Raw genomic sequence first — 14,124 nt, forward strand, 5'->3', positions numbered from 1 at the left:
ATCTTAACAGGATGTTCTTCTTGGGCTAAAGGCAGATTTACTGCACAGGTTTTCCGAGCAGCTCCTTCCCCTTTGTTTATATGTCACAAGTTTCCCCCTCCTGCTACATTGATTTTACCCTCTTATTGTCGCAGTGAAATAAATGGTGTGACTCTCTCTTACAAACTTTGCTCTTCACAAATCTTGAGGTCAAAAATGTGGTCTCCACACTCCGATGAGACAGCAGAGACAGTGCGCAGACTTACACGCTGCTGTCATTTCTCCTTTGCAGTTACACAAATGTGGTTGTGTCCAACGGGTTGAAAGCTCAAGCAAACAACCCAGAAGTTAAGGTCAAAGGGCCCGACCTTCTCATCGGCCATGTGATTGTCCAACTGCGCCACTTCATACAGGTAAGAGTAACCTCACCACTGTCCAGGTAAATACGTCCGGTGTACGCAGGCTAACAAATCACAAAAAGCATGTTTTCAAGCAATACCAAAGCGTTATTTTTTATATCCCTAATTTCCACCGTCAATCTCTGGACACAGACTTGGAGTGTGCTTTGAAGTCTGAACCACGTTGCTTTTTATCTGTGTGTGAGGGGCGAATACAACTTTAAACTTGTCACAGGCTTTCTGCTTCTTCATCACACCGAGGGCCTTCTGTATATACCAAAGTGTATGTTCGGTCTGTGTTCAGCTGAAAGTCCCGATTGAAGTGTATATGGAGAAAGCAGCCCAAACAGTCGCTTTGGTGTATGTAGAATTACCCAGTGAGTGTCCTACATGTGAGCCGATGTGTGTTTTTACATGCTGGAAACAGCAGTTTAGAGATGGTAAAACCATTAACAATTAACCCCCCAACCACAGCCAACTTGTGAGTATATCTCCCCCGCAACCAGAGCCAATCTGGGACAATATCCCCTCCTCCCCTCCAACCAGAGCCAGTCTGGGAGCACCTGCCCAACCACCACAGCCAATCTGGGAGTGTATCTCCTCTTTCCTAAACCACCACTGCCAATCTGAAAGTATATTCCTCCCCACCCCAGCCGGTTTGGGAGCACCCCCCCGCCCCCCAACCATAGCCAGTCTTGGGCCATCTCTCTCCCACCCCTCAACCATAGCCAGTCTAGTAGCATCTCCCCCTCCTAACCACAGTCAGCCTGGGAGTATTCTTTCCCCCCCCCCCCCACCAAAGCTTGTCTGCAAGAAACATCCCCCCCCTCCAACTACAGCCATTCTGGTAACACCTCTGCCCCCCCCCCCAACTACAGCCAGTCTGGTAACCCCTCCTCCACCCCAACTACATGTATTCTGGTAACACCTCCGCCCCCCCAACTACAGCCAGTCTAGTAACACCTCCGCTCCCCCAACTACAGCCATTCTGGTAACACCTCCGCCCCCCCAACTACAGCCATTCTGGTAACACCTCCGCCCCCCCAACTACAGCCATTCTGGTAACACCTCCGCCCCCCCAACTACAGCCAGTCTGGTAACACCTCCGCCCCCCCCCCCCAACTACAGCCAGTCTGGTAGCATTTCCCCCGCCCGACCCCCAACCACAACCAGTCTGGAAGCAACTGAGCCTCCCCTTTAACCAGTCTGGTAGCAAAATACGGCAAAATATTTGAGGATTTATCATTTTTTTTGTTTAATGCTAACGAGGCTGTGAATGACCAATGTAAATATGTACAGTAAGCTGCTCCCACTCCTTCATGAAAAAGTCTATGCTTAGTTTAGAGTACAATTTGCGTGGTCCTAGCTTTGTCTCTACTGCAGAGATGCAATGATACCAGCGACAGTCTGGGGTCCCCTCATACCCCATGCGCATTTATTCCCAGGGAACTGAAGCCTGGAGGACTTTCTCCTCAGCGCTGTAAATAGCTCAGGTCTTTTGATCATAATTTATTCGAGTGTCTTCTGTAAGATCAAAGCAGCTTTACTAACTTTCTCTATTGGGTTTATGCTGTAGATTTCTTTTTAAAGCATATTAAATATCTATATTTATCACACATAAGTACCTTCTATGGACCATCCTATGTAGCTTTTTATTCAGCCAGGTCAGTTTTGGGGTCTTGTTAATTTCACAGGTCTCAGAAACATTAGTGTAATAGAACAGTATTACTCTATTACTCTATAAAAGGGGAGAGCAAACTGTATCCACTCCCTATAACTGCTTCCTAGCGCCGCCGATATACTAGAAAAGTACAGGAACCATAAAGAAACAAGATAACATTGTAATACATACAGGTATAATATACTTAGAAGCGTGTGTGAAGGTGCTGCTCATATTCTCAATGTCAGCTGGCTGTCGGACTCCTGGAGAATGGTCATTTGGTGCTGAAGCAAAGTGTTCTTCCCAGAGCTCAGAGCATTATACTGCAGTTGTGAAGAGAACACAATCTAGTATCATATTCTAATCCAAGCTGCAGAAGGCTGAGAACTCGCTTTAGGTCGATAGATTTGGGCTCCAACAGCTAAAAAGATGGAGTTTTTACTAGCAATTTGAACCTTCTCTACAGATCTTAAATCAAAAGCCTAATTAGGTGGTCAAGTACATAGCACCATAGTTGTGTAGCTCCAGGACCGACGTCAGGGGGGGGGGAGACAGTCTGGACTGCTGTCCCGGGCCCGGCCTCCCCAACCCTACAGTTTCCTCTCTGCAGACAAGATGGGCCCTCCCCTTCCCTTGGCATTGCCCATCTGTCCCTCCCTTAAGCTCTGTGGGCCTTCTGTGTACTAGCCATGCTGCTCCAGCAAGCCCACCCAGGGGCCCCAGGTAGCTCCCCCCCTTGTGTATGTGTGTGTATTTGGGGAGGGTGACCTATTGTGTGTGTCTGTATTTGGGGGGGGGGGCTATTGTGTGTGTGTGTGTGTGTGTGTGTGTGTGTGTGTGTGTGTGTCTATCTGTCTGTATTTGGGATGGGGGGCCTATTGTGTGTGTATAGGAAGGGGGGCCTATTGTGTGGGTGTGTGCGTGGGTGTATTTGGGATGGGGGGCATATTGTGTGTGTGTGTGTGTGTTTGGGGAGGGGGCATATTGTGTGTATATTTGGGGAGGGGGTCCTATTGTGTGTGTGTGTGTGTGTGTTTGGGGAGGGGGCATATTGTGTGTGTGTGTTTGTCTGTCTGTCTGTATTTGGGGATGGGGGGCATATTGTGTGTGTGTGTAGGTATTTGGGGAGGGGGCATATTGTGTGTATATTTGGGGAGGGGGTCCTATTGTGTGTGTGTGTGTGTGTGTGTGTGTGTGTGTTTCGGGAGGGGGCATATTGTGTGTGTGTGTGTGTGTGTGTGTGTGTGTTTGTCTGTCTGTCTGTATTTGGGGATGGGGGGCATATTGTGTGTGTGTAGGTATTTGGGGAGGGGGGCTTTTTGACTGTGTGTAAATATTCAGGAGGGGGGTTATTGAGTGTGGGGGGAGAAATACATGGGGAGGGAGAGGGGAAGGAATGGGTGACGGGAGTGTAAAAGGGGGGTGAGAGAGCGAGGAGGTGTGTGGGAAGGGGGTGTGTAAGAGAAAATGGGGGGTTCTCGCAAGGCCGCCAACACATGGGTGGGGGGACCCGGTGGAAACGTTTGTCCTGGGCCCCGGGAAAGCTACCTGGGGCCCTGTGTAGCGCATCCCGTGTTCCCAGTGGGCTCTTCAGAGAGGCCTTTTCCCATATTCTAGAACGTTTTTTTCTTCAGTCCATTTTGGAGCAGCTTTACTCAGACCTTCCAGAGTTTTCTGGAGTGGGCAGGAACATGCTATCTTTCAAATCCCAGCACACAACTTATGTTCAGCAATATAAGGCCAGCATTGCAAATGACCTTGAATTCATTCGGTATGTGAATTATTAATCACATTCTTCTATATACAAACCAGAACGTTTTGGGAATGATTGAAAGTCATGACCAGATACTGTATAACAAAGCGCATAACGTTGTCTTTGTATGTTTGTGTAGGGCAGAGGACTCAAACTCAGTCCTCAAGGGCCACCAACAGGCCAGGTTTTATGGATATCCCTGCTTGAGCACAGGTGGCACAATCCACTGATTGAGCCACCTGTGCTCAAGCAGGGATTTCCATAGAAGCTCACCTATTTGTGGCCCTTGAGGATTGCGTTTTAGACCCCTGGTGTAGGGGATACCAGTCTAAAACACATAGCAAATCAAGTGTTCACCGTCAATATATGTGGGTTTCTGGTGTTTCACATACCCACTGAACACAGAGTATCGATGGGAAGCACTTAATAGCATGGCTGCAACATACACCAAAGCAGTGAGTCCCTGAAAAGCTACAAACAGGAGATGAAAGGGTAGGGTAGGAAGCATGATGGCCAGTCTCCCACAAATACTGTGTGGAACCCTGTCTGTCTCCTTTTGTCTTACAAGGGGACGCAGACGTTCTACTGAGGGATTCTGTTGCAACGCGTAAAAACTCAATACATTACTAATTCCACACCTCAGCACTTCTACATTCACAGTTTAATAGTAATCTTTAAGCCACCTGAAGTTAACCTTTCCTTCCTCTCCTGAAATGATGATTTGCATGATACACTCCCCCCCTCTACCCTTTTACAATGAACAGTCTGTCCCCAGCGCACAGGATTATCTGGTGATTGTAGTGAGAACAGAGGCGCAGATGGAAATGCTCACATTCTGGATACATTATACAGTGCTCTCCAAGTATCTACATATTCATTCGTTCTCAAAGTAGTAGAAGCATAGAGAGTTGGACGTTTATTGTCACACTAAGTACTGCTGGTTGTAGCATGTTTATTTTCAGAGGCATTGAAAGAGGATCCATCAATCTCCCAGCAGAATGGGTGGGGAGATCTGCCGTGACTTGTTCTTCTCGCTATTTGCTCAACTCTTTGCTGGCAGGTGAAAAGGCTACTCTGGAATTACGTGTTTTATATTCTAATAATGGGCAGAAAATCTTTGTTTCTACTTGTTGTATTCAGTTGTTCATATCACACGCATGACTGAGTTTCAATCACTGTTGACTGCCTCAATGTTCTTTTGATGTCCATTAACATTTGCGTTAAATCTGAGCACAACTCCAGAGAAATTGTTTTGGCAGCAAAACTCAACTTACCAAATATTTTCACTAACCCTAAAGACCGGGCTGAGCAGTACATGTGAGATTGACATACTTCACAAAAACGTGTGCGTTTCTATTAAAAAAATGATATATTAATATGCTCCAGGAAAAAAAACAAAAAACATTTGGAGTCAGCAGAAAGCAGAACATTACAGTTGCACAAAGCAGGAGCACGTCCTACTGAGAAGAAACAGAACAAGAGCTGAAGAGAGGCGAGATGGTGCAGGGAAGGTAGAAGGACGTTGTAGCTTTAAAGGCTTAGTCTTCCCAACCTTCGATTTTACCCCACCATCCCAGAAAGAGAGACAACAAGGTTTCTTCTGGCAGTAAAATAAGGTCACAGCTTTATTTCTTTAACGACATTGAAAATAAGCTGTCAGCAAGACCGCTAGTACCTGTGTGCACACGACCCTATGCGACCTGCAAGTAGTATGGCGGGAGACCCTTAGGCCGTGACCGGCTGGTCTCACACTGCTCAGGAATAGTCCACTCTCATGCCCCCTTTTGGCAGCCTGGGCCTAACTGCATAAGTTGGCGCCCAGCTTCCTAAGACTTGGGCAGGGAGGGGTACAGCCCAATCGCATAATTCGGCCTACCCAATCTCTTTTGGGGACTTAAACACAGGCCCAACCGCATAAATTGGTGGTTTTTTTTTTTTTTTAGCATTTCCAAGCACCCATAAGCTGTCTGGCATGACCGTTTCGCCACCCGGAGGACCCATTAAGGCCACTTACTGTGGACGAACACATAACCCAAGCTGTGACCCTGCGTTCTGATTTTTTTATTGCCTGTAAGAGGCCGCTTGAGGTTATTAATACAATTATCCATACCCCTCCTGCCCCCCGTCCCCCTAACCTGCATCTGGCAGATAAAGCCTAGCAACTTACTTGATATAACTAGACTAATAAAGCATACGAAAAGCGCTTTACCTACAATTTGTACCTGTGAGGTATAAGTACCTAATATGTGATAATGATAAATCTACGTGTAACCTACTTAGTGATTCCAAATTGATAACAGTGATAATGTAATATCAAATAAAAGTGGAACTCGAAACACAGTGTTAACTTGATGAGTGACTTCCTCCTAAATGAGGAGTACTGAAAAAGTTCCCAATTAGGAGTGTGTACTACAATCCTCGGTTGGAAACGGGCAGCCTAAGGGACAAGAAGGACAGGTCTTTCCAAAACCTGTCAATACAGACATAGAACAAAAATATTCTAGTCCCTGGCACAACGAAAACAGTAACAGTTACGATACCAGGCCCAAGATAAGGTATGAAAAACGGTCCTGTTAATCAAGGGGATATCCAGATACTTTATGTAGGAGGTGCAAATTATCAGCCATGGTGCTACTCTTATGCTTCCTTAAGCAGGTGTGTTTTAAGGTGGGTCTTAAAGGTGGATAGAGAGGGTGCTGTGAAATTGGAATTTTGTTAGAAGGGTTAAAAGGACTGTCAGAAAATTCTCGCCCTTTTGTAGCTGTGACTCGGAGAATCGTTTTGACAGCCTTACCGGGCACTCCCTCTTATTTTGTGTTTGAGATGCACCCAGGCCTCTTTGCTCGCCTGATCAGTTTCTGATCTGTGTATTTGGCATGCTATCGAGCTGCTACTGATTTATCATGTTTCTAAGCCAGAAGCCCTGCCTGCGGTGCTGACACTAATTCCCCTTTTCCGAACGCCCCAAAAAGCAAAGGTGGTTTTAAACAATATGATTGTGTCTAGCCCTGAGTATATTGATTCAGCTGCTATGGTTAGGATTTCCTGCCCTTCTACGGTTACTGGCTCCCTTTTGTCCCCTTGCCTGCTCTCCCCTCTGCCCACACTATCAGGACGCGCCTGATGCCACATCTTTGGTACTGACTTTCCTTCCTGGGAATTTCCAGACTACGGCTATGCCCGCCAGCGTGTAACCTATTTTTGCGCGAGACATCCCTGCGTGTTTCTGGGCCAGTAGGGAGTTAATGAGTTTGCTGAGTGCTATATACCGTACCCCTTATCGTTGTAGCCCCCTGAAAGCACGCCTTTGCTGCCAGACATTGTTATATGCTTTCCTCCATGCGCAGGGCTAACAAATGAGGGACCATGTCGATTAGTCCCTCCGCCCAATCTGCCACCGGTGATTTGGGCAGGTTAAACCGTGTGCCTGCGTGTCTGCTGTTGCCTGTCTGACCCCTAAACAATTAAAGCGGGACAATGCAACTGCCATGTTTAGCTTTCCTGGGACATGCTTCACCTTAAACGTTTATGATGCTTTACCCCTCCCCCCTCCCCCGCCATGCAGTATTATTATCACTGGTGGCGATGTTGCCAATACGTTGTTACCGCCTTCGACTATTCCCGGGTTGCCTGACCAGAATATGATGTGTATATATAGGCCTCTGCCTCTTCTTATCCACCTCACATGCACACAGCTACTGGCAGGGATGCTGCATACAGCAATAATGTTACAGGCTAACGCAACCAAACATTAACGTCTATTCAAGTCAATGGCAGTTAATTATCCTACAAGAGACCCTAGTGAAGGTTCCCCTAAAATGGTATCTCTACCTCAACAAGGGCATAAAATTCAGCCGTGTCAGATTTCCGCTGGCCAAACTCTCAGCTAAAAAAATAATAATTATAGGACCAGCAGTGATACCGTGCTAAATGTCACACTACCAAGTCTGGGGTTGTATTAATTGAACATATATGTATTAATTATACTATTAGCTATTTGAACCTACTCGCACTGACTTTGAAGCACTAACTACCCAGGCACTAGAGAAGTTTCTTTATAATGCCTTAGTTTGACAGCATGGGTATGTAACAATGCAGCTGTGGAAGTGGAATTTACAACACAATTCTTCCCCCTTTACGTATGGAACTAATTGAGCTCCGTAGTGTAAAAACATATGGCTTTTGAGGTCTCAACATTAGTTAGATTACAAGATGGGCCAGAAATTTTATTTTCCTGTTTTAGTTTTAGCTCTTCTAACATAATCTCTTCACACATACAGTACTGTAGAAAGCTTCACAAGCCGTTGCTCTACATATAACTGAGATAATTTGCCAAACCAGGCAATATGTTCAAATGCAAGATACAAGTCATCTGTTTGTCGCAGTGCACATTGATTGAGGGGATGTGGAGAATCAAACAGAATAGTGTGCATGTCCAGGGTGACCTCATATCACACATCCAGCAGGGTGCAGATGTTATTCTGTACACTGTCTCTAGCTTCCACTATCACGTATCTGGGTCTTTGCTGCTGTTGTATTCCAAATATAACAAGTAAGCAAAAATGTATGCAAGAAATGCCAAAATGTATGTCTATTTCCTCATTTGAAATCCCCATTCCAAAGGGAGTCTGGCAAAACCTGTCTCTCACAACATTCCTTGACTGTGTAGGTTGCTGTCTCCTATGGAGGTCTCTTTCTCTCGCACAACGCACAAAAATGGCCAATATCAGTTCCTCTTGCCATTTCATTCCTTTTCCTCTCAGACTTCAAATCCTGGCTTTCCTTTTTACCAGGGGGGGACTTAAATTCTCACATTGATGACCCCTTAGTCTCCTAGGCATCTCATTGCATCTCTCTAGCCTCCTCCTTTGGCCTCGGCCGATGGACCAATTTCAGCAGCCACAAAGATGGCCACTATTTAGACCTGGTTTCCTAAACTGTTTTCTTTATCTCCCTTCTCCCCACCTTTTGTCAAATCTAAAAACGCACCTTCTGAATGAAACATTTCAATAGCCTGGACTCATCGGTATTACACCAGGCGCACAGACGCACTCACCACCCATTCTGGTCAGGCACTGCCATCTACTACATTAACATACTCCTCGCCTGCGGTCTCTGTAAGGCTGGGATTATGGTGCTGGTGTCGCTGCTTGCGTGCGCACACCCGGCAAGCACTCTGCTGTATTTTCTTAAGGGAACTACCCCCTGCCTGCGCGCCTACAGGCGGAGAGGCGCGTTGACGCTGCAGCGTTTTGAAAATACAACAAATGTATTTTCAGGTGGCTGCCGGGTGACATCAGCACACGTGAGCTGGTTCAGCCAATGAGGGCGAACCAGCATCGAGACGCCCCCCGCGACGCGTCTACGATCTCCTGCAGCCAAGTTCAGAAATCGCTTCAGCTGCAGGAGTGCACGCGGTGGCGTGCTTCTCACGCGGCCGCGCCGGGAAAATAATCCCTGCCTAAGTCTCCTAACATATCACTTTCAATTTTAAGCTCTCCAGGAGAGGGATTTACTTTCCTATTATCTGATTTTATGTCTGCACTTACTGTATTATAATTCTATGTAATGTATTGTCGTAGAGTACATTGCTGGCGCTACTGTATATGGATGCAGATATACATACACATCCACAAGAATCGAAGTGAATAAATGATGAACACGGAACATGTGCTGTTTTATATATATATATATATATATATATTTAAACGAGTGTATAGATACTAGTACACTGGTCTGAGTTTGTTCTTTTTTTGCTGTCTGTGCTCTCCCTGATCGGGATAACACCCCCTTGCACATGGGGGGTCGTCCCTATTTCTTCTGTAATCACAATATATGGTTTCTCCATATCCCTGGGGTTTGTTCTTACTTCCCCTCAATTCACTACTATTCCCACATCCATATAGTTCATATTAATTCAATACATTTTATTATGTCCCTATTTAGGTTTACACTTGTTCAGCAGTTTTTTATTTAGCATTTCAATAATTAGCACATTTATTTAATTAATAATTTAGGTCCACCCTTAGAGTATATTCACAGATTAGATTAGTTAATGCTACATTTATGGGTATTATATATACACCAACTGGTACTGCTAGTAGTCATTTATTTATATATATCCACCACCAATGTATTTAACTTTAATATTTACACTGGTTCGTTTGTTAGTTCTGTAGAGCACATTGTGAATTTTATGCTATTTTATTATTGATTATGTATCATTTTGTCTAACAATAACATCACACTATTAGCCGTTTCGATTGTGTGTTGAATCAGCAAAGCTGATTACAGTCTTCTTTGAGCTTTTTTGCCGTGTTTACGTGGACTTTGCCCTATAAAACTGGCTATGTTACACCAACCAATCATCTCCTGATTAAGTCACGCAACGTGACGAAACGCATAGAGACGAGGTGACATCATCTTAGACGGACGTGTGGGAGGAGGTCCTGTGATCTCCGATACTTTCTTCAGCTGCTCTGCCGGTACTTCCAACACTGCATCACACAAGGAAGCATTTTGAGCATTGGAGACGCTGAAACGCTGCAGGACTCGTGGCAGGAGTCAGAAGCAGCCATACCAGGTGCACAGTATCACGATCGGCGCCCCCTACCCCCCCCCCCCCCCCCCGCTCCGGTAGATGACGCCCCATACAGATTCTCTCCAATGTTTATGTTATTTTAACTTTTTGTAAGTGTATCTCCTAGGGACACTTTCCTTTAATAAATTCACCCTTATTGTACACAGTTACGCGCTATGGAGCTTGCGCTTTTTTTGTGTTTTGTTTTTTTATATATAATATATATATATATATATATATATATATATATATATATATATATATATATATAGTGCCCACAGCTATACTCAGCACTTTACATGAGACAATACAGTGAATTATAATACAATAAGTGCAACAATCAAAATCAGACAATAGGGAAGGAAATTCCTGCCCCGGAGAACTTACAATCTAAGTGTATACTGTATTGTATACTGGTAGCACAGATGTTGATGCAGATGTGGACTAAGCTAAACTTATTGTGCAGTCACTTTGAGCATGATACATCAAACAAGTTATCATTTGTTTGCAATTGAAAATCTAACTTCAAAAGAAATGAAATTGGGCTATGACTGACTTTTAGGACTGCTTTAGTATTGCCAGCTGTATTACCTGCCTAATATACACTTTCTACTTTCATATGTGAAAATAACAGTCAATCATTCCCAAAAACGGATCTGAAAAAGCTATGGGTAGCTGGATTTCTGCACGCTAACATTTAGATATAATAATTTAGGAAGTCATCTCCTTAGGAATGTGAATGTATATTCAGTAAAGTTATACAGTGAGGCATATTCCCATATAATAGGAGCTGGTATCAAAATGTCCATTTTAACTATTTAATAATGTCAGTTGCAGCAGGATAGAATACAGTTTTGTGAAACCGAACAGGAGCAGAACCCGAATATTTCTAATTATCCCATTAGCAGCAGCCTTCAGAGCAGAGTGCAGCTGCCAGATTTTAAATGATCTTATGGCAGCCTCTGGGCATCACGCCCTGTGTCTTAAAACAGCTGAAATATAATTCCAAAGACACAGAAACGCACCCATTACAACAAAGGAGTTTTCTTAAGCAGAATTCACTCATTGGCTCTGCGTTCTTTCCTGTGCTATACACAGGTCACTGCCATTTACATTGTAAATCAGAATGCTTGATTCAGCAAAACGCCTTGGTCCTATTTGAGGAGTATAACATGGAGGAGTCGATGGGTCGCACCCCATAGAATGCTCCATTCACCCACAATCATGGGAGAGCTCTGGTCATGTCGTGCTGCAAACGTCCAACTTCGTATCACTACCTGAAAAACAAACGCATTTCTCAGGGCTCGATGTTACTATGTAGCGGGGTAATCAGAAGCTGACACCAGAGTCAGATCAAATCAAAAGAGCTTTCTTTCAGGTAAAACTAGGAGTCTATATAGTGTAGCACAGCGGAAGGATAACAAACGCAGTCTGTGGTCCTCCCAGGAGATTTTAACCTGACTGTTTGTGTCAGTCTTTACTTCCTGTGACAAGAGTAGAAAGCAGTAGTACAGCAGCCAAGTCAAAGCAGATCAATAAGTAAGCAGATAGATTTAGCAGTCACTGGTTGTACAGTCATACCCCTCCAGTCTGCCCGCGCTCTCTGCCACAGCCCTGATAAAGGACTACCAGCCTGGTTAATTAATCCAGTGCACCTGAAGCTGAGAAATTAGCTCTGCAGCTCCAGTTCCAGTGGAAACTCAGAGTTGGCTAAGACAGGAGCAGTCTGCATATTACAGGGGTGTTGTATGTCTTTATTTATATAGCGCCAAAAGTGTACTCAGAGCTTCACAAAGAATACAGTACAGGGAATTATAATACAATAAATGCAGCAAAATCAGACAATGGGAAAGGAAATCCCTCCCGAAGAGTTTACAATCTAAGAGGTTTGATGGGGAACTTACAGAGACAGCAGGTGAGAGAATAAGTGAGTAAATGGCAGTGCTTGGTCACAATGGGTGATAGGAGTGACTGAGTGTTGGATAGTAACCATGAGTACAGGCTATTGGGATGCTTGATTTGTGGGGCGAGTTTTAAGGTTAGTCAGTATTAAAATGAGAGGGTTAACACAATTTACAGGGGAAGAGATGACAGGGAGGCATGGGTGAAATCAGATGTGTATGTCTGGGTTTAGACTTAGGGGAGATCCACAGCAGCAGGTAGGAGTAGATAGAGGGTTTGAATAGAGGATTTGTGTGGGTGTTTTTTATTGAGGTGTAAAGAAGTTGTTGGGAGAGAGGTGTATAAATAATGGTGAAGTGGGGAAGTTGGAGAGAACAGAGACATTCACAAAGGAGTGAGGAACCAGTAAACAGAAAAAGCAATAGGGAGGGCATAGTGAGATGCAGGAGGAGAGACTTCCCAGGTACTGGAGGATAGAAAGAGTACAAAGAACCACAGCTTTTTGAAAGTTAAGTTCTCACAGTTGCAAGGTTGTTGTGCAGAGTCCCGATCTTCCTCAAATCTTCACCTCCAAAATTAACTATGCCACACACTTTAAATGTGACACTTAAGATGGGACTCACAGCCAAGATAGTCTGTCTTAAATACTCTGATCACATGCAATTGAATAACAATTAAGGGGGGGGGGGGTCTGTCTATCAACTCACAGAAACATACCCCAATAGTTAATTAAATCTTAATATCTCTTGCAATTGATGCGGTATCCAACTTCAGTCCTCAAGGGCCATCAACAGGTCAGGTTTTCAGAATATCCCTACTTCAGCACATTGACTGAGCCACCTGTGCTGAAGCAGCGATATCCTGAAGACCTTGTGGTGGCCCTTGAGGACTGGAGTTGTCCCCCCCCCCCCGGACTATTACAAAGGTGTATTTCCATGTCACTGTGAGATTTGTCTGGAAAAGCATCTGGACTTTCAATCATGATTACACATTTATCATGTGTTATACTTATAGCGTTGTGCTGTAGAAGGATCCGAAATTGGAATCTGAACCATAGTCACTCACTTGAAAAGCACTGACATAAAATTCTGCCGAAATATTTTCAGCAATATTTAAATAAACTCATATATAAAAATGTTTTTTTCCCCATGCTCTTAGAATATCAGATCAGTATTTGAACACATTTTTATGGCTAAGCATATTCTCATATGATCCTGTATTATACAGCTCAGGGACCAGTGTAAAGTAGTCCTGCAGATAAGTATATATTCACTTGTTAGAAGGTTCTAGCACAGAACAAACATGATACCTTTCTCATAATATTTATTCAGTCTCTGGCACTACAAGTCCACATGGAAATGACTTATACTGTATAAGTCAATGTTGACCAATACATGAGGGTAGGCTTGAGGACTGGAGTTGAGCTCCCCTGACTTAGCTTTCCCCCAGTTTGTGTCGGCCGTATCTTGTCTTTTTCTCATCTATCTCAACTTCTTTATTTATATTGTTTCAGAGAATGGCAAAAAGAATGATGTTACCGAAGTTCCTTTAGTAAAGCAGATTTAAGAGAGGTCCCTGTAAGAGATGTGTGCAGAGGTACATATAATGGAGACCGATTTGGGTGAAATTATATCTTGACTTTATTGAGCCTGTTCCTGTATCCAGGCAAAACATACAAAAACAACAATATAACAAACCCCTATCCGTTTGTAAGGGCGAACTTGCTTCCTCAGACCCTATCTGCAGGACTGGAGGGATATTCCCATTACCAGCCCAGCACCCCAAAGTCTCAGGAGGTACCTTAAGCAGGTGGTCCTCCATGTCAGTCTCTGGCAGGTTCCTCTGTGTCCAG

At 44.3% G+C, this 14,124-nt stretch overlaps 1 protein-coding gene across 2 annotated transcripts in view; it reads left to right on the forward strand.

Annotated features, from left to right (window-relative positions):
- Window positions 1-14,124, forward strand: part of LOC142465919 (glypican-5-like) — a 123,341-nt gene that overhangs the window by 60,632 nt on the left and 48,585 nt on the right. For both annotated transcript variants that reach the window (XM_075570374.1, XM_075570375.1), the window contains one exon: window positions 272-392. In XM_075570374.1, coding sequence (XP_075426489.1) covers window positions 272-392 — 121 coding nt within the window. The remainder of the gene's footprint in view (window positions 1-271; window positions 393-14,124) is intronic.

This window comes from Ascaphus truei, chromosome 14 (genome assembly GCF_040206685.1).
Source record: "Ascaphus truei isolate aAscTru1 chromosome 14, aAscTru1.hap1, whole genome shotgun sequence".
NCBI classification, from domain to species: domain Eukaryota; kingdom Metazoa; phylum Chordata; class Amphibia; order Anura; family Ascaphidae; genus Ascaphus; species Ascaphus truei.